At 42.5% G+C, this 22,500-nt stretch overlaps 3 protein-coding genes across 4 annotated transcripts in view; 1 reads left to right on the forward strand and 2 right to left on the reverse strand.

The window, feature by feature from the left end:
- LOC117764401 overlaps window positions 1–22,500 on the forward strand; it is a 409,608-nt gene that overhangs the window by 24,376 nt on the left and 362,732 nt on the right. The window lies entirely within an intron of this gene.
- On the reverse strand, window positions 1,177–10,315 carry LOC117764064 (UTP--glucose-1-phosphate uridylyltransferase-like). Its single transcript, XM_034589515.1, has 11 exons — window positions 10,297–10,315; window positions 6,620–6,735; window positions 5,368–5,475; window positions 4,107–4,292; window positions 3,842–3,975; window positions 3,387–3,684; window positions 3,107–3,304; window positions 2,384–2,626; window positions 1,804–1,908; window positions 1,350–1,539; window positions 1,177–1,313 (listed from the first exon to the last, which is right to left on the reverse strand). The coding sequence occupies exons 2-10, from the start codon at window positions 6,716–6,718 to the stop codon at window positions 1,432–1,434; spliced, it is 1,479 nt and encodes a 492-aa protein (XP_034445406.1). The 5' UTR covers window positions 6,719–6,735; window positions 10,297–10,315; the 3' UTR covers window positions 1,177–1,313; window positions 1,350–1,431.
- The window catches only part of LOC117764310 (malate dehydrogenase, cytoplasmic-like), an 11,658-nt gene continuing 1,534 nt past the window's right edge, over window positions 12,377–22,500 (reverse strand). Inside the window, exons 1-9 of one of the 2 annotated variants that reach the window (XM_034589981.1) lie at window positions 18,867–19,087; window positions 17,778–17,876; window positions 16,862–16,958; window positions 15,618–15,793; window positions 14,414–14,536; window positions 13,994–14,170; window positions 13,759–13,872; window positions 13,521–13,610; window positions 12,377–12,824 (exon numbers count right to left, since the gene is read on the reverse strand). In XM_034589981.1, coding sequence (XP_034445872.1) covers window positions 12,702–12,824; window positions 13,521–13,610; window positions 13,759–13,872; window positions 13,994–14,170; window positions 14,414–14,536; window positions 15,618–15,793; window positions 16,862–16,958; window positions 17,778–17,876; window positions 18,867–18,869 — 1,002 coding nt within the window. In that variant the 5' untranslated portion in view covers window positions 18,870–19,087 and the 3' untranslated portion in view covers window positions 12,377–12,701. Of the gene's footprint in view, window positions 12,825–13,520; window positions 13,611–13,758; window positions 13,873–13,993; window positions 14,171–14,413; window positions 14,537–15,617; window positions 15,794–16,861; window positions 16,959–17,777; window positions 17,877–18,866; window positions 19,088–22,500 lie in introns of those variants that run through there. The other variant, XM_034589973.1, reaches the window with a different exon arrangement.

Below are 22,500 nucleotides of genomic sequence, written 5' to 3' on the forward strand. Positions count from 1 at the left end.
ATGAGTAAAGAACACTAAAGTAATGTAAGTTTGCATAATTATGACCTTTTACAATGTATTGTTATGACCCAGTCTTCATATGGACTGGAGCTGTAAATAAACAGGAACTGACTTCTAACATGAGGTGAAAAGAAAGAATAATTCAACATGTTTTTTAAGTCCAGTCTCAAGAAAGTAAAGAAAGTGTTAGATTCACTGTCAGGCTGCAAAACTACTCTCACTGTTATTTGCATGAAATATATTTTAATAAGTTCACGCATCATTTCCAAAACAAAAGAACATTTCTTCATTTTAACGAGGGGATTTACTGGTGTTTGTCCGTTCGTGCATGTTAATGATGTAAAGAGGAATTTGGACTTTTATTTTGTTAAACCGTTCAGGATAGTGAAGAGCTGTATTCTGTTTCATTTGACTGTTTACTGAACTGTTTGTGGATTATTGAAGCATTAAAACATTTTCACTATAAGAGGGTTAGAGAACAGGAATTGTTTCTTAATTTATTCACAGCTATAATTTAATGAATGTCAGGTTTTCACTTTCTGCTTTTATTCTGAAAACATGATCTTTCATTCGTAATAGACAGGATTTCTGATTAACATCATCATCCACAGATCTGAATATATTTTTATATATTGAAACACGTTATATTTTAAATATCGTCTCAGGTGTGTGTTCGCAGGGATTTAGATCTTATGCTGTTAGTATAGTTTTTGTTTTTAAATCATCGAGTGCAGCCAAACATTTACATAAATAGCTAATGTTACTGTTTTTATTCACTGTGCATGTTGATCATTGAAGTTTTGTTATAATTTATCTCCGACTCTTTCATGTACTGGATTTAGAATTTCAAGTTTTTTTTCCCAACGTTGTTTTTCTTTGTATTTTGTGTTTGTTCGTCTCAGTTTCTTTACAAATCATTTTGTAAAATGTTAATGTTTTTTGAGCTGAAAACATTTTGTCTTTTTATATTTATGTTATTTACATTAAATGATACATAAAAAAGATTCAAACATCGTGTTTGCTTTCATTATAAAAAGTTAAATGAATGCCACATAGTGTGTGTGTGTGTGTGTGTGTGTATAATTTATATATTCAACTTGTTGGGCTGTCTCGTTATAAATAGATACTAAAGAAAATCCCGAGACTCACACAACACTGTGTTGCATCATTTTATTCATATTTATTAACATGAGAAAAGTTGCCCCAGTCGGCTCAGACTCGGTTGTTTGCAGTTACAGCAACTTTCTTCCTGAAAAGCTTCATGAAGCGTCAGGCAGGAGTTTGACCTTTGACCCTTTCAGGCTGATTTCACATTGAAACAGACACAACAAACTGTGACTGACTGTTTCCTGTCGTTCATCTCCCAAGAGAAGAAAATCCTTTTCACGTCTCTTCAAGGTGCAAATGGCTTTTCTTTTTTCCCAAAAGGCCTCAGTGGTCGAGGATCCGCAGGTTTCCTGAGACGATCTTGTTCTCCAGCATCGCTCCGGCAGGAATATCGATCCTGTCGCCGTGATTCGCGATGATGATGACGGTTCCCTGGTGAACGTGAAGAAAAGGTTTGATCAAACACACTGAAGATGTAGTAAAACGTGACGTCAAATCATCAAACAGATTTGAATGAAACAATATTTTTTTCAGAATCGTTGCTGGTTGATTTTTCTTCTGCTTCATATCGAAAAGATGAATTTTCAATCATTTCAATATTGTTAAAAGGCAACAAATAAAATTAAACATAATTTAAATTCAAAAGAGTTAAAGTAACGTTAAAATGGTAAAAGAAAGTGAGGGAACGTTCTTCACCTTCAGGGAGACCTTGTTCCCGAAGGTGACGTCCCCGGACACGGTGAGGTGGTCGAGCTCCAACATGTCCGGGATGTTCTCAAATCTGGACAGAAACTCCTGAACCTGCAGGACGAAGAGACGAACGTCACGGAAGACTCCTGCGTCTTTTAAGTTTCAGTCTTTATCCGATCGATGTACGATGATGAACTCTGCCGGTTTGTTTTTATGTGAGTAAAATAATACATGTTCCATAACTGCGATAAAGAAAATCTAATATCTATACAAATAATAACCAAACATGATAATATCGTGGAAATATCAAACTGCTCTAGAATCTTAAATCATCATTTGTAGCCATGGAAACTGAGAAAGACTTCGATCGGGATATTTAAATTCTAATATCACTATAATGAAAAGATTAACTTAATAAGATCATGAAGAAATAAAAAGTTCCCTCAACATAAATAATCAGTCGATTAATTATCATGAAACTTTTTATTTCAATGACTCTTGACGACAGGATCAAATAATCTTTTGCTTTTTCTTGAAATAACGAGAGAAGTGAAGCTGATCACAGGATCAATACCCGTCACCTGACCTTGGTGAAGGAGCTGCCCAGCTTGACGTGCGGCGTGGTGGGAAACTCTCTCTTCTGGCTCATGGTGAGCGAGCCGGCGTCCAGGCTGTACAGGTTCGACATCACCAGCAGCAGGTCGGACGACGTCTTCACCGGCAGGAAGCGGCTGCGCGGGACATTCACACCCATGGCGTTGTTGAAGTTCTTGATGGCGGCGCCCACCGCCGTCTCCAGCTGGAAGACGTTCAGGCCGCCGTCCAACGTCTGGGGAGAGATTCGGGGTTTAAGATGAGAGCAGCGAAACGGCAGCGTCAGATGTTTTAAATGTTTAAATGATTCATTGACTCTGAATTTAATCTCTTTTGCAACATTTTTAACTAAAAGACTTTTATTGTGAAAATAAAATGTGGACCTAACAGTTAATTTAATGCTGATTATTCTATTTATTACTTTAGTCAGTAAAACATCAGAAAACCCAACAATCTGTTTCCAACATGACGACATTAAACTATTCAATTTATTTATTATTAAATCTTAATAGTTTTAGATAATCAATCAATAAATGATCAAATTAGTTTGTGATTCATTTTCTTTCTAAACTAATAAAGATTTATTTAGAGCATTTTAAATCTTGTCCACATGACAAAATACAAATCGTCTCTTTGGTATTTAAACATCGATAAAGAACTAATATGAGTGTAGTAATAATGATGTCACAATAATGGAGGCGTGGGCGTGCGTCACCTTGGGGTTGACGATGATCTCCAGGTCCAGGTTGTTCTTCTCCTGCAGCCTCTTGACGGCGGGCAGCGAGATCCACAGGTTGTTGGTGTTGAAGATCTTGAACTTGGTGACGGACTTGAACTCGTCGACGTGCGCCTTCGGTACCTGAGCGATCTCCAGCAGCCGCAGGTGGTCCTCATACTGGATCAGAGTCCCGCCCTGCGCACAGGAAACAGGAAGCACTGAGAGGCTGCGCACAGAACAAACCCGGTCACGTCCGATCCCGTGCGACGCCGCTGACCTTGACGTCGGCTCTGGTTTTGTCGGTGACCTCCATGATGAACTCGCAGCGCCTGTCAGCCGGCTGACTCATCAGGTGGTGGAGGATGAAGAGGTCGACGGTGGCGCCCAGGTTGTCGATGTTGGATACGAAGATGTACTCTTTGCCCTCGGCGAGGAGTCGGTCCAGCAGCCCAGAGTTGGAGAAGCTGGCGTAGATGTCTCCGTGACCCGGCGGGTACCAGGCCTCCGCATTCTCGCCACTCGTCCCCATGGTTCTGGCGATCGGCAGCAGAGACTCCTTGTTGATCCTCGGATACCTGAAATATTCACAGCACAGACTGTTACCTGTGTGTGTGTGTGTTACCTGCTCTGGTTGAACGTGTGTGTGTGTGTGTGTGTGTGTGTTACCTGCTCTGGTTGAACGTGTGTGTGTGTGTGTGTGTGTGTGTGTGTGTGTGTGTGTGTGTGTGTTACCTGCTCTGGTTGAACGTGTGTATTTTGACTTTGTAATGTTTGTATTTCAGCAGAATCTTCTTCGTGTCTTCGTCCGTGTTGAACGAGTTCATCAGAACCAGCGGCACGTCGGTGTTGAAGGTTTTGTTCAGATGCTGAAAAACAAAACCACAACACAGAGTTCAGCTCGTTGTCCGGCGGTCGGAGCGTCTCGCTGCGTCTCGCTGCGTCTCGCTGCGTCTCGCTGCGTCTCGCTGCGTCTCGCTGCGTCTCGCTGCGTCTCTACCTCGATCTGCTGCACCGTCAGGTCCAGGAAGGTGTTCTCGCTGCGGACGCTGATCAGACTCTTGGGACCCTTGCAGCCCATGCTGGTTCCCAGGCCGCCGTTCAGTTTGACCACAGCGAGCTTGTTGAGGCTGGCGGCGATGTCGTCAGGGAGACCTTTAGCCTTGATCTTCTCGTAGGGCTGGATCTGACGGGCGGGAGCGAGGAGACGGAGCTCAGTGAAAAGACACAAACTGAAAACATTTTATCTGGAAGAGAAATATCTTCTACTCTGAGTCAATTCTAATACTATTTGTATATGAATAATATTCTGTTGTATTTTTGTGTTTTAGTAACATCGACCAGAAACAACTTTATCATCAAATCAACAGATCCTGGGGATTTTATCCACGTGGAAATTAATTTGTCTTTTTAATGATTTTAGAAGTTAATTTCTAAATCGAAATAATCAGACATATTTAAAGAACTGATATTTATGAGTGTGTGTGATGTGGTGATTGATTGAATTGAAGGAGTGTTGGGCTGAGCTCGACTGAGAGATGTTACATTATTAGATCATTATTATTATGTCTGAAAACAGCTCACAGTTGACCTGTGACCTTTACCGACGTGTGTCTGTGTGTGTCTGTGTGTGTGTGTCTGTGTCTGTGTGTGTCTGTGTGTGTGTGTCTGTGTGTGTGTGTGTGTGTGTGTCTGTGTGTGTCCAGCAGTGTCCAGAGTCCCACAGGAGATAAATGTCACCTCCCTAAAACCAGACTTCGAATGCTGCAGCGGTCAAACTATTCTTAGTCCTTAACCTTCACTGAGCCTGAGAATGTGTGTGTGTGTGTGTGTGTGTGTGTGTGTGTGTGTGTGTGTGTGTGTGTGTGTTGTGTACGTGCTGATAAACAGTTTTCTCTGAGCTCAGGTCTGGTTTCGTTGGCTTGTTTCTGTCGCTCGTCTCTGCAGCAGCTGCATCATTTAAAGGAGCAGTCCGAGGAAACGCTTGTTTGAAAGGATCGGGTTCTTCTCTGTGTGACGGTGCACGATGTTTTTACAAAGACTGGATGCAGCTGTAAAAAACTGAAGCCTGATGAAAACTGTTGTTCAGCTGCTAAGTTGATTTCCATGTTTTATTTTGTGAGTTAACTTCCTGTAGTCTGGGTAACGTTGACGACAGAGGACTTGAACACAGCGTCGTCATGAACCTTGGGGGAGCACAGACAACATGACTCCGTCTCGCCCTCCGGCTCAAAGCCTGACCACAGGTTTCCTGTTCTTACCGAGTCCTCTGGCGGCCGGTTGATCTTGGCCCAGTTGACCGCGGGACCTTTGACCTGAAGGAATCTGTGGAAGAGGTTCTTGAATCCATCAAATTCTTTTCTGGAGATCTGCAACAGAACAGAGCAGGTTCAGCTGCTTCCACAGAAACCTGCTCAGTTAAAAGAAAAGTACTGAAGGAATTATCTGCAGGTCTTTAAATACATACATACACAGATACACACTGAACAGTATCAACAAATAATATTGGTATCAGACCCAAAGAATCTCTTTCTGTCTAGCTCTAATTTCTCTAAATTGTTCTCTATCATTTTTAAAATAAAATCATGAATTGATGTCACACTTCCTCAGTTATAAAATAAAGATCCACCACATATTTCTCAGCAGGTGAACATGAGTCGGACGATTCACAGAGAGACGTTTGAAATGATACGTCCTGTGTGTCGGGTTCATTTCTGGTGAATACACCAGCGTTCACAGGGCAACAGAACACGAGTGTGTGTCTGTGTGTGTGTGAGTCTGTGTGTGTCTCTGTGTGTGTGTGTGTGTGTGTGTGTGTCTGTGTGTGTGTGTGTGTGTGTGTGTTTCCTCAGGACCTCTGGGTCGTTCACCTCATGTTCTACCAGCAGGACCCTGTGTGTGTTCAGATAACATGATGAACTCTCTGTGTTCAATAACCACAAATATTTGTTGTACGGATGAAACAGTGCGTTCATGTAGTTAAAAGCGAGTCTGTTGGCTAACACACCTGAAAACACGTCACATGACCATTCACGTACACTGGTCATGTGGTGTAAACAGGAAGTAGATTGTCTCTGCAGCTGGTTGCTTAGTAACAGAAACTCCTCTGAAGGAGGAGCAGTGAAGGTGAAGAGTCAGAGCAGGGACGGCGAGGTGGAACTGTAACTGACAGGAAGTGTTAGCGACGCTTTGTGTTCACCGCTGGTAGTCGAGTCATGTGACTGATGAGGACCAATCAGGAAGAGAACGTCTGTGTCATCGTTTAGGAAAAAGTCTCAGTTTCAAATCTCAAGTCTCTGATTTAGAGGCTGGAAAACTCTGCCAGGTGTAACCATAGCAACAGTGATGCAGCCCGAGGTCGCTCAGTGATTTCAGACAGTAATCGTCAAAATGGAGGAACAGAACCGACTTAAACCAAACAAAAATCCAGAACTACAAACTGTGGTTCATTAATCCAGAAGATGAAAGAAAAGATTTGAACCATGTGGCTGAAACTTTCTTCAAATCTCTCACCTCCGCCTCCGTCTCGTTGGCCGTGTGGAGCAGCGCCTCCAGCTCACGGTGCATCGACTCCTCGTGCTGCTGCCGGAGCTTCTCCTGGAACTCCGTCATCACTCCTCTGGCCAGGTCTGCAACCGTTCATACACAGACGTCAACTCAGCGACGACAAAACAGCAAAACCAAGTCAAGACATTTAAAACAAGTGGTTAAAACTTCAACTGTCCTCCAGAATAAAAGCCAGATATAAAAGGTTACTATGGGAAAAATAAAAGCAGGTTTTTATTTCAGTTTTTATGTATCTGAGTAAAGTGAGTAATTAAAAGTATTACAACAAACAAACAAACAAACACCAGATACTTTCTTCTAAAATCAATAAATATCACTTTTAGAAAGTGGACATTGAAACTATCTGAACTGACCTTGAACGACCTCAAGCTGAAACAAACTGACTTTGAAAACACACAATGTTTTTTGGGGGTAAACTTTTTCGAATGATTTCAATCACTCATTTAACGTCTTGTTGGAAATTCAGGGGTCAAAAATAAAAAAGACGATCACAACAGAACAACACGTCTGAAAACACAACACAACTTGCAGTGAAAACTAAACTTATGAAACACAACCAACTGTATCTGGCTTTAAAAACACAGGTTTAGAGAAACATCATACATGTTTATTTTCAGCTGTAATTAAAACATTTTCAGGATATTTTCATTTTCCTGCTGCGACTGTTTCACAAATTCACAGGTTCAACATAAGAATTTCTTTAAAATGAATCAGATCAAAGTACATTTGAGGCTGGGGGATAATTATTGTGATAAATACCTGAGTAGAAATACAGGTCTATAAATGTTTGATATAATTAATTTACAAGCTTAGACAACATGTAGAGAAATGAACTGAGGTATTTATTGTGTCAGCTTTAGATTAGTTACGTTCGATTGTGATATTAATTGTTTTACAATGTTACTTCTTAGTGTTGTGAACAGTGACGTTTGTAAAAGTTTGTAACTGTTGTGAGTGAAGTGTTTGTCGTGTTTTGTCGATAAAGACGGACCGAAAGTTAAACGTCTCATTTCTTTGACCGTCACTCAAGAGCAAAACCTTATTTTTCAAACTTGAAAGAAACACTGATTTGACATTTAACACAATAATTATCGTAACTGACAGTTAATATTCTCACAGAAAAACTGGGTTAGAGGTTAGCGTAGCTGTTAGCACGCTGTCGACCTGGGTTCGTTTCCAGGCCAATGCAAATGTTTCCTACATTTCCCTTACGATTAGTAAAATATCTATCTATCTATCCATCCATCCATCTATCTGCATAATCTGCATGTTAAACACTTTCTTCATTTTCTGAAGACAGAAAGTCTTTCTCGTGTTTTAGGATTATTTCATTTTGATCCGTTTTCTTAAATCTCAGAACGTTTCTGAGGTCAAAGCGACGATCAACGCAAACAAGAACACGACTTGTTTGCATTCAGGAGACGGCAAACGCCAAAGTAAAAAAAAATCTAAATATTACAGAAGTGTCATGAATCTGTTCACTTACCAGCTACAAGTAAAGACATTTTATTGCTGTTGAAAAACCCTAAACAGTAAATGATTAGATCTGAGGACAGGAAGCAGCAGGCGTCTCACAGCGAGTCCATGAGTTTGAAACAAAAAAGTTAAAAATGGTCCCAAAGATAAAAACTAAAGTTGTCAGAGGACAACAGACGTCCTCGTCATCCTCAGCTCAGAGGAAGGTCACAGATCTGCAGCCCCGAGTCGGAGCTCGACACAAGGCCTGCCCACACACACACACACACACACCCACACACACACCAATCACACGGACACACAGCCAGGGTGTGTGTGATTGGTGTGTGTGTGTCCTGCCCACTCAGTGTTGTGACCTGCACATCACACACTTTTTACACCATGAGACACAATTTAAAAACAACAATTAAACAATACGTTTTAGCGCATTGAAAAAAAAAGTCCCTAAACTTTCATTGAGAGCTGAACTGAAACTTTGAGACGTTTCATCAATTAAATGTCAGAAATTCTGTCACTTTTTATTCAAAATAAAAAAATGTCAGTCTAACGCAGGGTAAAAGTTCGTATTCAATATTTACAGTCTAGTGGCGCATTAGACGAAGTAGTTGACCTCGTGATCCAGCAGAGGGCGCTCAACACCAGCTTGACCTGTCGCATGCCCTTTCAACCTAATCATTACAGTAAGGCAGTAATGTTACGTTTTGCGTTTTGGAGGACGCTAGCAAGCAAAGTCATCCTGAGCGAAATAATCGCGACAACGAAAGTAGTTTGAGAAGCGGAGTGTCGACATGTTTTGGGTTCTACATCGTAAACAGTAAAGTTACGAACAAAGATGAGCGTTTACAAAGCGTTTACAAAGCGTTTACAAAGTGTTTACAAAGCGTTTACAAAGCGTTTACAAAGCGTTTACAAAGTGTTTACAAAGTGTTTACAAAGCGTTTACAAAGCGTTTACAAAGCGTTTACAAAGTGTTTACAAATCTCTGTGCAGCCACTCTGACCGACTTCATCCAGCGCTGCAAAACGTCCCCTGGTCACATGACCTTAAAACATGGCTGCAGTCAGACAGATGTTCTCCAGCGGCAGAGACACAACCACACAATGAAGCTAAATATGGAATATTCTCTTTAGTTTTGTCGGATCTGGACGTTGTTAGGATCAGTTCTGATTTAAAACTACACAACTACGACTGAACTGAACAACAGTGATTGTTTGGTTTAACGTCAGAAAGAACCGGAAGTTAAAGAGGTTTCAGACATTTAGATTTTTAGATGATTCATCAATGAATTTATCATTAATAAAAATAACTTTGCTGATTCACCACCAACTGAATGTAGTTTTGACTGTAATGACTGTGTCATTTAAATAGAGATTTGTTGTGTGTTTAATGTTTGTGACTGTCAGACACACACACACACACACACACACACACACACACACACACACACACACACAGTCTCAGCACTTTTATATTTTCAAGGTTAAATTTCAGTAAAGTTTTCAAACCACATTTTATTTATTTTTCTTATAAACTATATTTTCTGGTCTCTCACCTCAAAGATACACATCGTCAACACGGGACACAAGGACACACTCCACCCGGGGACAGACTGGGGACGGACAGACAGACTTTTACCGGGGACGGACAGACTCTTACCGGGGACAGACTGGGGACAGACACACTCCAGCCGGGGACACACTCTTACCGGGGACAGACTGGGGACGGACAGACTCTTACCGGGGACGGACAGACTCTTACCGGGGACAGACTGGGGACGGACAGACTCTTACCGGGGACGGACTCTTACCGGGGACGGACAGACTCTTACCGGGGACGGACAGACTCTTACCGGGGACAGACTGGGGACGGACAGACTCTTACCGGGGACAGACTGGGGACAGACACACTCCAGCCGGGGACACACTCTTACCGGGGACAGACTGGGGACGGACAGACTCTTACCGGGGACAGACTGGGGACGGACAGACTCTTACCGGGGACGGACTGGGGACGGACGGACAGACTCTTACCGGGGACAGACTCTTACCGGGGACAGACTGGGGACGGACAGACTCTTACCGGGGACGGACTGGGGACGGACAGACTCTTACCGGGGACAGACTGGGGACGGACGGACAGACTCTTACCGGGGACGGACAGACTCTTACCGGGGACAGACTGGGGACGGACAGACTCTTACCGGGGACAGACTGGGGACAGACACACTCCAGCCGGGGACACACTCTTACCGGGGACAGACTGGGGACGGACAGACTCTTACCGGGGACAGACTGGGGACGGACAGACTCTTACCGGGGACAGACTGGGGACGGACGGACAGACTCTTACCGGGGACGGACTGGGGACGGACGGACAGACTCTTACCGGGGACAGACTCTTACCGGGGACAGACTGGGGACGGACGGACAGACTCTTACCGGGGACAGACTCTTACCGGGGACGGACTGGGGACGGACAGACTCTTTCAGCTCGTGCAGCTGTCAGCGCGTGCTGCTGACGGACAGACTAACGTCCTGTCGCCCCGCCCCCAAACACTTCTGACGTTACGTATAATAAACCCAGCCGAGGACGGTGGTTGGTCTATAGCACCTGTCAATCAACGTTGGACCTGCTACCAAGACCCGCCCACTTCACCTGTAGCTTCAGACTGGATTTTTGTTTCTTTTTTAATTATCAATTAAAACAAATAACAATTAAGCGTTGATAATGAATTAGTTTTATTTTCACTAAGGAACGTTTTAATATATTTTTAAAATAATTGTACTGATTCTCTTGATTTTACATCAGTTTTATTTTGTCAAGTTAAAATTAGAATTTTTTTGCGTGTTATCAAGTAAAATATTTTGCCCTTTTATTTATTATTCTGTATTTTTCCATTTTAGCCTCCTGTTATAAATCTTCTCCCTGTTGAAAGACATTCATATTAATATTTCCCGGTGTCTCTGACATGTCTTCTCTCAGTTGTCACTGTTTAATAAAAAGTATTTTCAGTTTCCTTGTTTCTAGAATCATAAACTTTTCTTTTCAATGACGATACTCATAACGAAGAAAACAAGAGTTGTTATACAATATAATAGCTGGATCTTTCATTTTATCTTTATTTTAAATTAATTAATTCTCTTGTTTATGTTAAAATTGAAATACTCACGTGAGATTCCTCTATATTGTACTGAAGTACAGTACTGTCAAATAAATAGTATTCATTAGCCTTTATATAAATAAATATATTCATATGTATGTGTGTGAGTATCATGTACTGTAGATTCTGTATAAACTTTACTACAGTAACTGCAGCTATCAAGTACATGTGGTGGAGTAGAAGTTTATATGGAAAAAGTACCTAGGTACTGTACTTATACTTAGGTACAGTATTTGAGTAAAAGTACTTAGTTACAACTCAACTCTTTGACATTGCGTTGACGCAGGAAATGTTTAAAAATGTGTTTTATAACCAAATAAAGAGAGAAAACTGAGTTCATGAATAAATAACAGGACGAATGAGCGAGAATCAAACAGGAAGCTTGATGTTCAGACTGTTGCTGCCCCCATGTGGTTCAGAGAGGAACTTCAGGTTGAAAACGAAGATGATGATTCTCTTGATGAAAAATAACTTTTCAGGCCTGAAACAAACGTCAGCTTCATACTCGTCTCATTTTCATCCCGTTTCAAAATAAAACACACAAAGGATGACGACTCAGTGTCTACAAAGTAAACAGCTCCAGTTTCTTTTAAATTCCAGCTTTTTAAATAGAATTTAAAAAACATTTAAACAAGATTATTCTGTTAGTAGTTAAAGGTTTTATTTTATAGCCGATTTTTTATTTATTTATAATTTCTACTACTGTCACACGAGGAATTTCCTCAACATGGGATCAATGGAGTTTATTTCATCTGATTTGTGATGGTTTTTCATTAAATAAAAAAAAAAAAACAGTCTTTGAAAGACGGTTTTATTGTTCTGAGGATTTTAGTAATTTTTAACGTGTTTTTTCTAGAAGCACTTTGTTTTGAAATGTGCTATATTAATTAGTTTTATGTTATTTCTTATTTTGGACAGATATAAAAAGGTTAAATAATTGTTTTAATAAATCATGTTAAATTTGACTTTTCTTATGAGATTATAAACTTTCATTTGAACATTTTAGAGCTCGACGTACGATAGCGACAGTTCTGAACACGAGCGAAGCACAGAAGAGACGACATTCAGGTTCTGTCAGTTTCTGTGTGGTTTTATTGGTGACAACACATCGTTACAGTTCCTGGCCGGCTAATGTGCGTTATCATCGTTATCATCTACGTTCTCTCGACTGCTGTGCAGGCGGAGGAGGCCAGGGGGTGGTCATTAGACGGTTTTCTGAAAACCTGGAGAAGTGGCCTACACACACACAGACACACACACAGAAAAAGGTAACACACAGACACCAGCTGGGACGGTTATAATGTTGAAGGGGCTTCGTCTTCAGAGCCGCGAACAGCAAGTCTTCAGGGGGACGACGTGTTGCTGCTGCTGTTGACCAGCAGGGGGAGACAGTCACTGGGACAGGAAGTCCATGGCGGTGTCTCGCTCGTCCACCAGCTCGGCCGCTGTGGCGTCCATCTTGGCTCGGGAGAAGTCGTTGATGGAGAGACCGTCAACCACCTTCCAGGTCTTGTTCTGTGGACAAAGACACATCAAGCTTCTTGAACCATGTTCCACGTTCTCTTATTCAAATTATAAATAATAATAATAAAACAACAGAGAATATTTGACCATCCTCATACATCTGTTCACGATGAGGAGAGAACAGCCCGACTCATTCCACAGATACTCCCTTCTCTCTCCAAGCAGAACCAAGGTCAGGTTAGAGATAAAGGAGCAACCAGCAGCACATTGTAGTGTCTACACTCAGGGACGCTCATATCCAACTCAGATGCCCCAGACACAGAGGCACCATCTCCAATTCTTTTGGTATTTCACCAGTGGATAAACGTAAAGGACACAACGTGACTCAGGAATGCATGTTTTCATGGATGTGCTGTTGGAATGGGTGACGCAAGGTGAGGGAGATAAACTGAGATGCTGTGGGAAAGATCTTCAGACTTGGGGGTTGAAGATTCCTCATGTTACTCTGTCAACGTTCCTATTGTTTCATCCCGGGCCTCTGATGTACGTCAGGCTTGCAATAAACCCTTCTGTGTAAGAAGTTCTCCTTTCACCAGCTTCCAGAAAACTTCCATCACAATAACAAACTGTGTTCAGAAGTGAAACTGCTCCTGGATTCATATTCAACAGGACACATGACTTCAACTTTCTGCAGATGTTTTTCACGTATAGATGAAGCTGATTGGCTGAACGCGGGGGCGGGCTCACCTTGATCTGGATGGGGAAGGAGTAGATGAGGTCCTCTGGGATTCCGTAGGGGTTTCCAGCAGCGTAAACGCCCATGGAGATGAACTCACCCTGTCGACAGGAAGCACGAGAAAAACATGAAAGAAATCAGACGACCTGCAGAGAACTGAGAGGAAACCTGACGCCACATAATAAAGATGAATAAAGATTCAGTGTTATTTCATATCTTCCTCCTCGAAGGTCGGCCTTCACCACTGACCTCCTTGGTGCCGAACCAGATGTCCCTCATGTGGTCGCAGATGGCCTTGGCAGCGGACATGGCACTGGACAGCTTCCTGGCCTTGATGACGGCGGCACCGCGCAACTGCACAGTCTGCAGGAGGAAGAGGAAGAGGAGGAGATTTGAAAGAGAAACAACAACTAAAAAAACTTTTCTTTTAAAATTAGAAAAAAGCAGGTGGGGGGGGGGGGGGGGGGCAGCAGGGGGCACTCACAGAGATGAAGTCTCCTCTGAGCCATGCGTCGTCCTTGATGGCGTCGTAGGCGCCCATCTCCGAGCCGTGGACGTTGACCTTGGTGTGGTGGACGTCGGGGTACTGGGTGGAGGAGTGGTTCCCCCAGATGATGACGTTCTTCACGTTGTCAGAGGACACGCCGCAACGCATCGCCACCTGCAGGTGAGGGAGGAACACAGCGATTCATTTAAAGAAACATGATCCAGTTTCTGTCAGTGACGCATCAGAGAATAAAAGAAGCAGCTTTAATCTAGTTAATTCAAAATAATTCATTCAGTAAGAGGTGTGTGTGTGTGTGTGTGTGTGTGTGTGTGTGTGTGTGTGTGTGTGTGTGTGTGTGTGTGTGTGTGTGTGTGTGTGTGTGTGTGTGTGTGTGTGTGTGTGTGTGTGTGTGTGTACCTGGGAGGAGGCTCTGTTGTGGTCCAGGCGCGTGAGGCAGGAGAAGTTCTCTTTGGGGATCGATGGAGCAGACTTGGAGGCGATCAGACAGTTGGTGTTTGCCGGATTTCCAACCACCAAAACCTGACAAACAAATAAAACACCTCCATCAGGCTCTGGGTTATCGTGCAGTGACACAGTCGAGCAGCTAGGTGACACTAAAGCTGCATTTTGATTCTGGGATGTAGGAGCTGCATCAGCTACAGGTTTTATAAAATGGTGGCCGAGATAAACAATGGAGTACTCGACCAATCAGGCATCTTCAGCCACGCTGTGCGGCTGAGCCACTTCTGAGGTACGTTAGTGTTTGAGGTGAGAACAGAGGATTTAAAACAAGTTTTCTGTTCTAATAAAGACGATCAGAATCAATCTGAACCTGGTTTTATCAGATTTGTTTTCAAAAATAACAACGAACATTTTCTTAATCAGTCACATTCAGAATATTTTAGTGAAGAATTAAAGTAAATAAATACAAAAGAATATCATCAGAAAATAATTGATTTACTCAAAGTCTAACAGATTGGCTGCAGGTTAGACTTCGACCTTTGACCTCAGTACACCGACGCTCTCTCGTCACGCTGACGTCCGCTGGGCCTCAGTGACGACTTTGGCTGAATGGAGGTCGTTTAGGGTTCTAACTACAAGTCACACAAAGCAGAGGAATGTTGACACCTCGTCCTCTGAGGCTCGATGTTCTTCATCAGAAACCTGAAGCTCAGCAGAGTCAACGTGACACGAGACAGGAAAGAGCTTCATCTGGAGAAAACAGCTGCTGCAAAGACTCCTTCATTTCCCTGTTGATCATCTGTGGTCGAACATCACTGATCTGCAGCTTCTCCGAGTTAGTCGAAGATTCCATGAGGAATCTAACTTAATGTCATTGTGACGAACGTCTGACAGACACCAGGAACAAAATGGAATTCTTTTAAGAGAGCAGCAAAAACTAAATCACAATAAATAAATTTGTTTCACGGTTTCCCAGTAAGAATTCTAACAATATGTTTCAGTCACGATTATTCACGGCCTGGATAAGCTGATCGATGGATGAATAATGATCATTAAAGGTCCGAGCTCTGGAACAACCATCACTTGAAAGTGAAGTGGAAACTTCCCTGGTCTGACTTCCCTGACAAAGGAATAAATAAATGAAAGACGGCAGCGTCACCTTGACGGTCTTCTTGGCGTACTTGTCCAACGCGCTGCCCTGCGTCTTGAAAATGGCCACGTTGGCCTTCAGCAGGTCCTTCCTCTCCATGCCCTCCTTCCTGGGCATGGAACCCACCAAGATGGCGGCATCCAGGTCCTTGAAGCCCACCTCCACTTTGTCAGTGGGGATGACCTCTGTCGGGGGGGGAGAGAGGGGGGTGTTCAGCCTGAACTCAATGTACGTTAACATCCTTATTATTTGAATTCGTTATTGTTCTAAAAACATCATTAACATGTGATGATGGATGTTCTCCGCAGCTTCTGGTGGTTTTAACGGACGCACGTTATACGAGAGGAATCTGACGTTTGTTTCACTGGGTCTTTCTAAAGAGTTTTATGTAAACGTGCATTTATATTTGTTAAAGTAACGTGAATAATGATAAATGATTGACTCTAATCATTAACCTGCTGACCTGCACTTATCTGTTCCGTACAAAGACCTGCTCCACAGGTTGATAAGGACAAGGGGATTTATTGGTACTGATAAGCTAAATGGATTTCTCTGTATTTTTAAAAACATTTACAACTCGATTGAGTTGCTGCCATATTCTAATGTTTGAGTTTAGTAACAGAACTCGTCGTGTTTTCAAATCAAAGTCACTTCTTGATTTTAGTTTTTTTGGGGGGGGCAGATTTTTTTTTCTAACCCTAACCCTAACCCTTTTTTTCTCAAAATATTCAAACATGTAATGAAATCTTTAATTCTTCCTCTTTGATTTGACACATCAGGATTTTAAAGTTTACATTTTCAGATCATTACAGAGTCTCCAGATGAATTCGATAAGATGAAACCCTGGTTATCACTGAACTTCAGTCAGAGTCCACTCTCCTCCTTCATTGTCCTCCCACCACAGCTCTGATTGGCTGCTGGTGGAGGCAGCGCAGCAGCCAATCAGAGGCCTGCGTTCTGACACTCCCTCCTCCTCTGCACCACACACACACACGATTCAGCTGAACAGCTCCACACTCTATAAGAGCACTTGTTAAATAAATGATGAAAAGCATCAGAGGCGATGGATTTATACACCAATCAGACAAGGCTAACATTTTATATTGTAATAACTAGTTCAGGGTTTGTTATTTTATTAGAAAGAAATCAAAGTTTTTACTTTTATTAAAAAGGTCAGTTTAGGTCAAATTTGTCAACATGAACCACAGACAGAGACAGACAGAGACAGACAGAGAGACAGACAGACGCCTCACCCCTCAGCAGTGGGAGGGCACAGTCCTGCAGCTCCATGACGACTCCGTCCAGCACCGGCAGCATGGGAGGGATGTCCAGCAGGACCAAGACGATTGGCTGATGAGGACGGAGACAGTCAGAACAGTTTCGGGCGCATGCAAGAGATCGAGTAACAATTTAACAAGAGTGTTAAAATGAATAAAAAACACATCTCGTGTCGTTCTGTTCAGATCTTTACATTATTTCCCAACATGAATTTTACAATCTTATCTTCACTTTCATCAACGTTGTAATTTAGAACAACTTTTACCAACAAAATTCAGAACATTGTCATAAAGACAACTCATCACCTTATTGTGAAAAATGTCCAGTTTCAGAGATTATATAATAATAATATAGATATATATACACACACACACACACATTTCCAGGATTTCCATGAATGGTGAGAATTCTGCTAAATATTTAAAATACTCAGTGAACAAGAAGAGAACAAATCAAACCTAATTTAAACGGTCTAGCACGACTTTGCATATTAGCATGAACGGATTCCACGTGATTTTACTTCAGGTTTTGATGAAACTGTTTGATTCGGCAAATATTACAACGATAAAGCAGCAGCTTTGATTCAAGACACTTCGTGACCATCACAGCTACAGGTCCTGATAAATAATGATACTAATGTTCACGTCTGCAGCTGCGCCGGATCCTTTCAGTGGCGCCCCCTATGGAACATTGGTTTCATAAGCCGACTGTTGAGCGTTGATGCAGGTCTTTTTATTTCCTCCATCCAAAATCAACCTGGACCAATAATGTGACGGCATCCCACCATTAAAACCATTATGCAACGAGCTGCACTGAGCATCGCCCAGCTGTCGGATCAGCCTGGGGGGGGGGGGGGGATGTTATGTGACCAGAGCTCGGCCTCAGTCCTACCTGGTCCTTGCCGAACACATCTCCCTTGGCGATGCTGTAGAGCAGAGAGTAGGCGATCTGACCGGCAGCGCCAGTCACCAGAACACGGATTGGTTCAGGCTGCGGGGAAACAAAACAGAGGTCGTGTCAATCACTGAGGTAAACATCTGGATCGGGTTCGTCACACACGGACTTGTTCAACATCTGGTGAAGCTGCTGGTTCACACACATTCTAAAGATGGAGCCGTGACGTTCGGTTTAATTTACATTTTCTACCTCACCAAACTCCAATGAGAAAATCGTGAATTAGAGAATATCCTTGCAGTATAGCAATGGTGGCTAAGACATCAAGTTTAATTTAATTATATGTAGTTTATGTCGCTGTATAATTCGGCTTGTATAAAGATCTTCTGATTGGTTCAATCATTCCTCCTGTGGAAAAAAAGACTTGTCACCAAACTCCATTGAGAACACAGAGTATTTTATGATGACTTTGCATTTTAACAACAGAAGCTATGACGTTCACTTTCCTTTTTCATATTTTTCTGGAAGAGTTGATTTCACTCTTTAATTCGGCTCATTTATAATCAACCAAACAAACGTCCAGCTCTTTTGACTGGTTGACACATGTTCGTTCATCCCAGAGCAGAATAAAGACTGAAACCGGGCTCAGACAGAGAAGAGGACAGTTTCACGGAAGCCGAAGTGGAAGTTGGTTCCAGCTCATTCAGAAACAACTGTTCTTCACATTCTAACGTGATTCGTTCTGTCTGCGGAGCGACGCATCGTTAAATGATCACGTTTCTGAACCGAGCCTCGGCCGGTTGAGTCTCCTGCTCTGATTGGCTCCAGAGGATGAATAAAAGAAGAGGTGACGTCACGTGACGCTGATGTCGCGGCCTCTTCTCACGATGAATGAAAGAACAGAACGAAACTGCGCAAAGTCACATCTGCGTTAAAACCCCGCAACAACCTGCGCATATCAGCATGAATACCGCAGAACAAACTGTGGAGTTACATTAAAACGCCGATCGAGTGTTAACGCAGCTGTTCACGCATCGGTCCATGAAAACAGAGATGAAGCAGATCTCTACGTGTCCTGCATCTTACCATGTCGTCAGCGGCTGAGGATGCGGTGAAGGTGCGGGTCGGTGCGGGTCTGTGCGGGCTGTGCGGTGCCTGATCTTCCTGCTCGGACTCGAACTAACACGCAGGGTCACCTCTATCCTCCTCCTATAAAGTCAGGCGGTGACACCGCTCGTCCCGCACGAACCACGGGACTTGTAGTTCTTTGAAACACACCGAAGCAGCTACCTTCACCGTACTGACGCGAGGAGAGGAACACAGTCTCCCATGATGCACCGCTCTGCTCAAACCGCGCCCACCTGTCCCACATTTTTTGAAAAAAATCTAATTTTCAAAAAAAAGGAAGAGAAACTCTGGGGACATCTCGTGGTGAGTGGCAGAAGTGCAGCGGGCTGTTCCCACAATGATGCACTGATGTGCTGCATCATTACGTTTAATTATAAATGATAAAACGTCATAATAAAGTGAAACAATTCACGTTTGATGCCATGAGACACCAGACTTAAACCAGCTCCTTCAGGAGACCTGGGCCCTTCTGGACCCGTCAGAACCTGATGTGCCACACAGGAGGAGGATACTCCCCTTAAGGCCCCTGGAGGCTCCACGACAACCACACACCCACTCGGGCTCCTCGTCATCGTCAATCAATACAAAAACAACGTGTGGAAACTTCTCAACAACCAATAGAACTCCTGTGAACGCCCGTGAAGCCACAAACACCCCCCAGGAACATGGTCCGAGCTCGACCCTCTGAGGCAGCTGTGCTCGGCTGTGGCTCCGATCGCAGAGAAGCTTCCAATCTGAAGGGTCAGTGGTTCTGAAAACCTGAAGCTCAAACCAGATGAATAAGAATAAACTCTGCAGAGACGGGTCTGGTTAACCAAATCAGATGTGACCTGTAGAGTAAAGAAGAACCAGTGGAACCTCCTCAAAGTTCTGCTGGAACCCCAGAACAGAACTGAACGAACTATGATCCCAGAAAGATTCTTTCACTTCCAAAAACCTTCAAAACAACTGTCACTGAGCAACAGCGCCCTCTGCAGCCACACGTGGTGATTACCTCTGCTGTTCGAGTGATGAAGTGGTTTCCATGTAGAGAACAAACAAAGTTTATCAATCTGTAAACCAAATCCACCAATTCTTCATGTTTCCAAAGTTTCCTGCTGAATATTGGAGATAAACTCTGGTTTTTAGTAACTTTACAGTTCAGCTTTACTCTTCAACTTGCTGGAGCGGATTGCGACAGTTGAAGCTGTGACTCTGAACTCAAGATGCACAGTGTTGATTGTTGACCTGGTGGAAACCCACGACCTTCAGGGATTCTTCAAACCTCCTCACAGACAGACACCACTGATGTTCAGCATCTCAGTCACACATGAGAACAACCTGAACTCATGGAGGATCCATGGAATCTCCTGAAAACTCCACACAGTCACAAGACAAGTTCCCAGAGGTCTGTGCCTCCAGAACCCTATCGAGAGCTGATGGACCTGCAGCGTCCTTCAAGAACCCCGAGCGTCCTCACGGGAAAGTCCTGAGAAGAACATGTGAAGTTCAGATCAACAGCTCAGCTCGTTTCCTTTGTGCTGTGTGAACAGTTTCAGTTCTTCAACACGACGTAGATCACATGACCCTCAGGGATTTACTGAGAACAGTGAGAACGTTCTTCTGCAGGAACGTAATCAGCTTCACTTAAGGATCCTTTAAGTCACTTAAAGGTCCCGTGAGATAGAGACTCTTCTTTTACACGTTGTTACCATGTGTTTGTTGTTCTGTATAACTTTATTCTATTCTATCATTAATAGAATGTATGTTCAAAATATATTTTTTCATCACTTATGTTTCTTTTTTACGTTTTTTCTCTGAGAAAATCAGAGTGTGTTTTCTTGCAGATTCAAATAAAAATCCAAGTGGATATTTTCTATATTTAGGATATTTAATAGGACATTACACTGTAAACTCTAAAAATAGTTTTATTTAAAGATGCTTAGGTTATGTTTACTTTACATCTAATACATCAAATTATTTATATTGACTTTGGCTTAAATGTCTTAAGTAAATTATATAAAAAAATATATTAATTAACCATACATGTAACATTTTAATGCATATAATTTTAGAATTTTTTTAAATAAGAAATATACATATGTATTAATAATAATAATAATAATACATTTTATTTGTATAGTTCTTTTATATTGCTCACAGACAATATAGAAGATGCAGGAAGATGCAGAGGTGAAATCTGGACTCGTGAGTTCATATTTTTCTGAAATCCCCGTCACCCCAAAATCTCCAGATTATAAACCTTGTGTATTATTACACATATTATATCATAAGTATTTTATTTATTAATAATATCAGTAATAAGTCAGTAGAAATTGATCATTTATGGTGTTTAAAGCAGTAAAAACAAACAAAAGCTGGTTACTAACAAAACAAGAAAAATATGGAAACACAACGCAGCAGCGAGGGTTGATTCTACGTGACCTCTTTTCAAATTAGGGTCGAATGTGAAAGGTCGGCTGAGGTCACGTCTCTGCCCAGACGACAGGAAGTCACAGGGTTCAGCTGCCAGCGTGTTATCCGCGGCCTGAGGAGGTCACTGAGCAGAGCGGAGCCGTCTGAGCCGCTGACGCTTATAGACACAAACATCGCCACGGTTACAAACAAGCGTCAGGAGGTGATGTCATCGTGTGCTGCAAAAAATAGATTTTAATATATTAAATAGTTTTTATACTCACACGCTTAAGAGTGAAAACTGTTTCTTATTTATTTAAATAAAAATGTAGTTTTCAGTCGATTGAAAATGAAAACTGTTAATTAAACGTCTTTTGACTTAAAATGCTCTTAAATTGAAAACACTGTGTCTCCACTTCCTCCATGGGGCTGAAATATCTCGTATTCGAATCATCTTGTTCATTTGGAGTCAGAGTCCGCGCAGTAGTGAACGTGGTATCGAGGTCCTAGTGATCCACACGCTTGACCAATCAGGAGTCAGCTGTCAATCATCACGTCACGTTATTATATCATCGATTCAAACCAAACTGATCAGAAACACTTGAACAAACATCAGAGAGAGAAGAACGACCTGAAACGACAGAAACATCTTTACAAACATTTATTTAACGTCTCCTTTGATTTGGTCAATGTCCCATCTGAAGGACGACGTGTCCTTCGTGATCAGCTGATACTGACGGATGAGAACAGAACGAACGGAGCGAGGTCGGTTTCAGCCTCACCGGGTTTTTGGTTTCAACCTTCAGCCGATCAAGGACACCGGCAGCCATGTTGGATCTCAGCAGCCATGTTGGATCTCAGCAGCCATGTTGGATCTGGCTGCAGTTTGCTGGGTTCAGTTTGGTGAAGCTGCAGCAGCCTCTGACCGTGGTGCTGATAATCTGCTGCATCAAGGCAGCGGCAAACACGCAGAGCACGACCGGAACCGCAGTTATTCACCTTTCAAAATAAAACCATTCAAACGATTGTCGCTTGGACTTCTCCGGGAAATACAAGAGAATTTAATATTTAAAGTTTCAAGCATAGTAACAGAGGTACCTTATTTTTCTAACTATACACACTGTACCTTAAATCTTTATAATACTTTTTGTCTTAAATAAATTTCGAGAAAAATCTTTAGTTAGGGTTAGGGTTAGGC

The sequence above is a fragment of the Hippoglossus hippoglossus genome, chromosome 1 (genome assembly GCF_009819705.1).
Source record: "Hippoglossus hippoglossus isolate fHipHip1 chromosome 1, fHipHip1.pri, whole genome shotgun sequence".
NCBI classification, from domain to species: Eukaryota; Metazoa; Chordata; class Actinopteri; order Pleuronectiformes; family Pleuronectidae; genus Hippoglossus; species Hippoglossus hippoglossus.

Excerpts from the sequence above, each read along its gene's own strand:
- LOC117764064 (XM_034589515.1), bottom strand. The coding sequence starts at position 6,718 with ATGACGGAGTTCCAGGAGAAGCTCCGGCAGCAGCACGAGGAGTCGATG. Across the intron at positions 3,305-3,386 it reads AAACCAGAGCCGACGTCAAG|GGCGGGACTCTGATCCAGTA; the intron begins GTCAGCGGCGTC and ends TCCTGTGCGCAG. Across the intron at positions 2,627-3,106 it reads AGATCATCGTCAACCCCAAG|ACGTTGGACGGCGGCCTGAA; the intron begins GTGACGCACGCC and ends ATCTCTCCCCAG.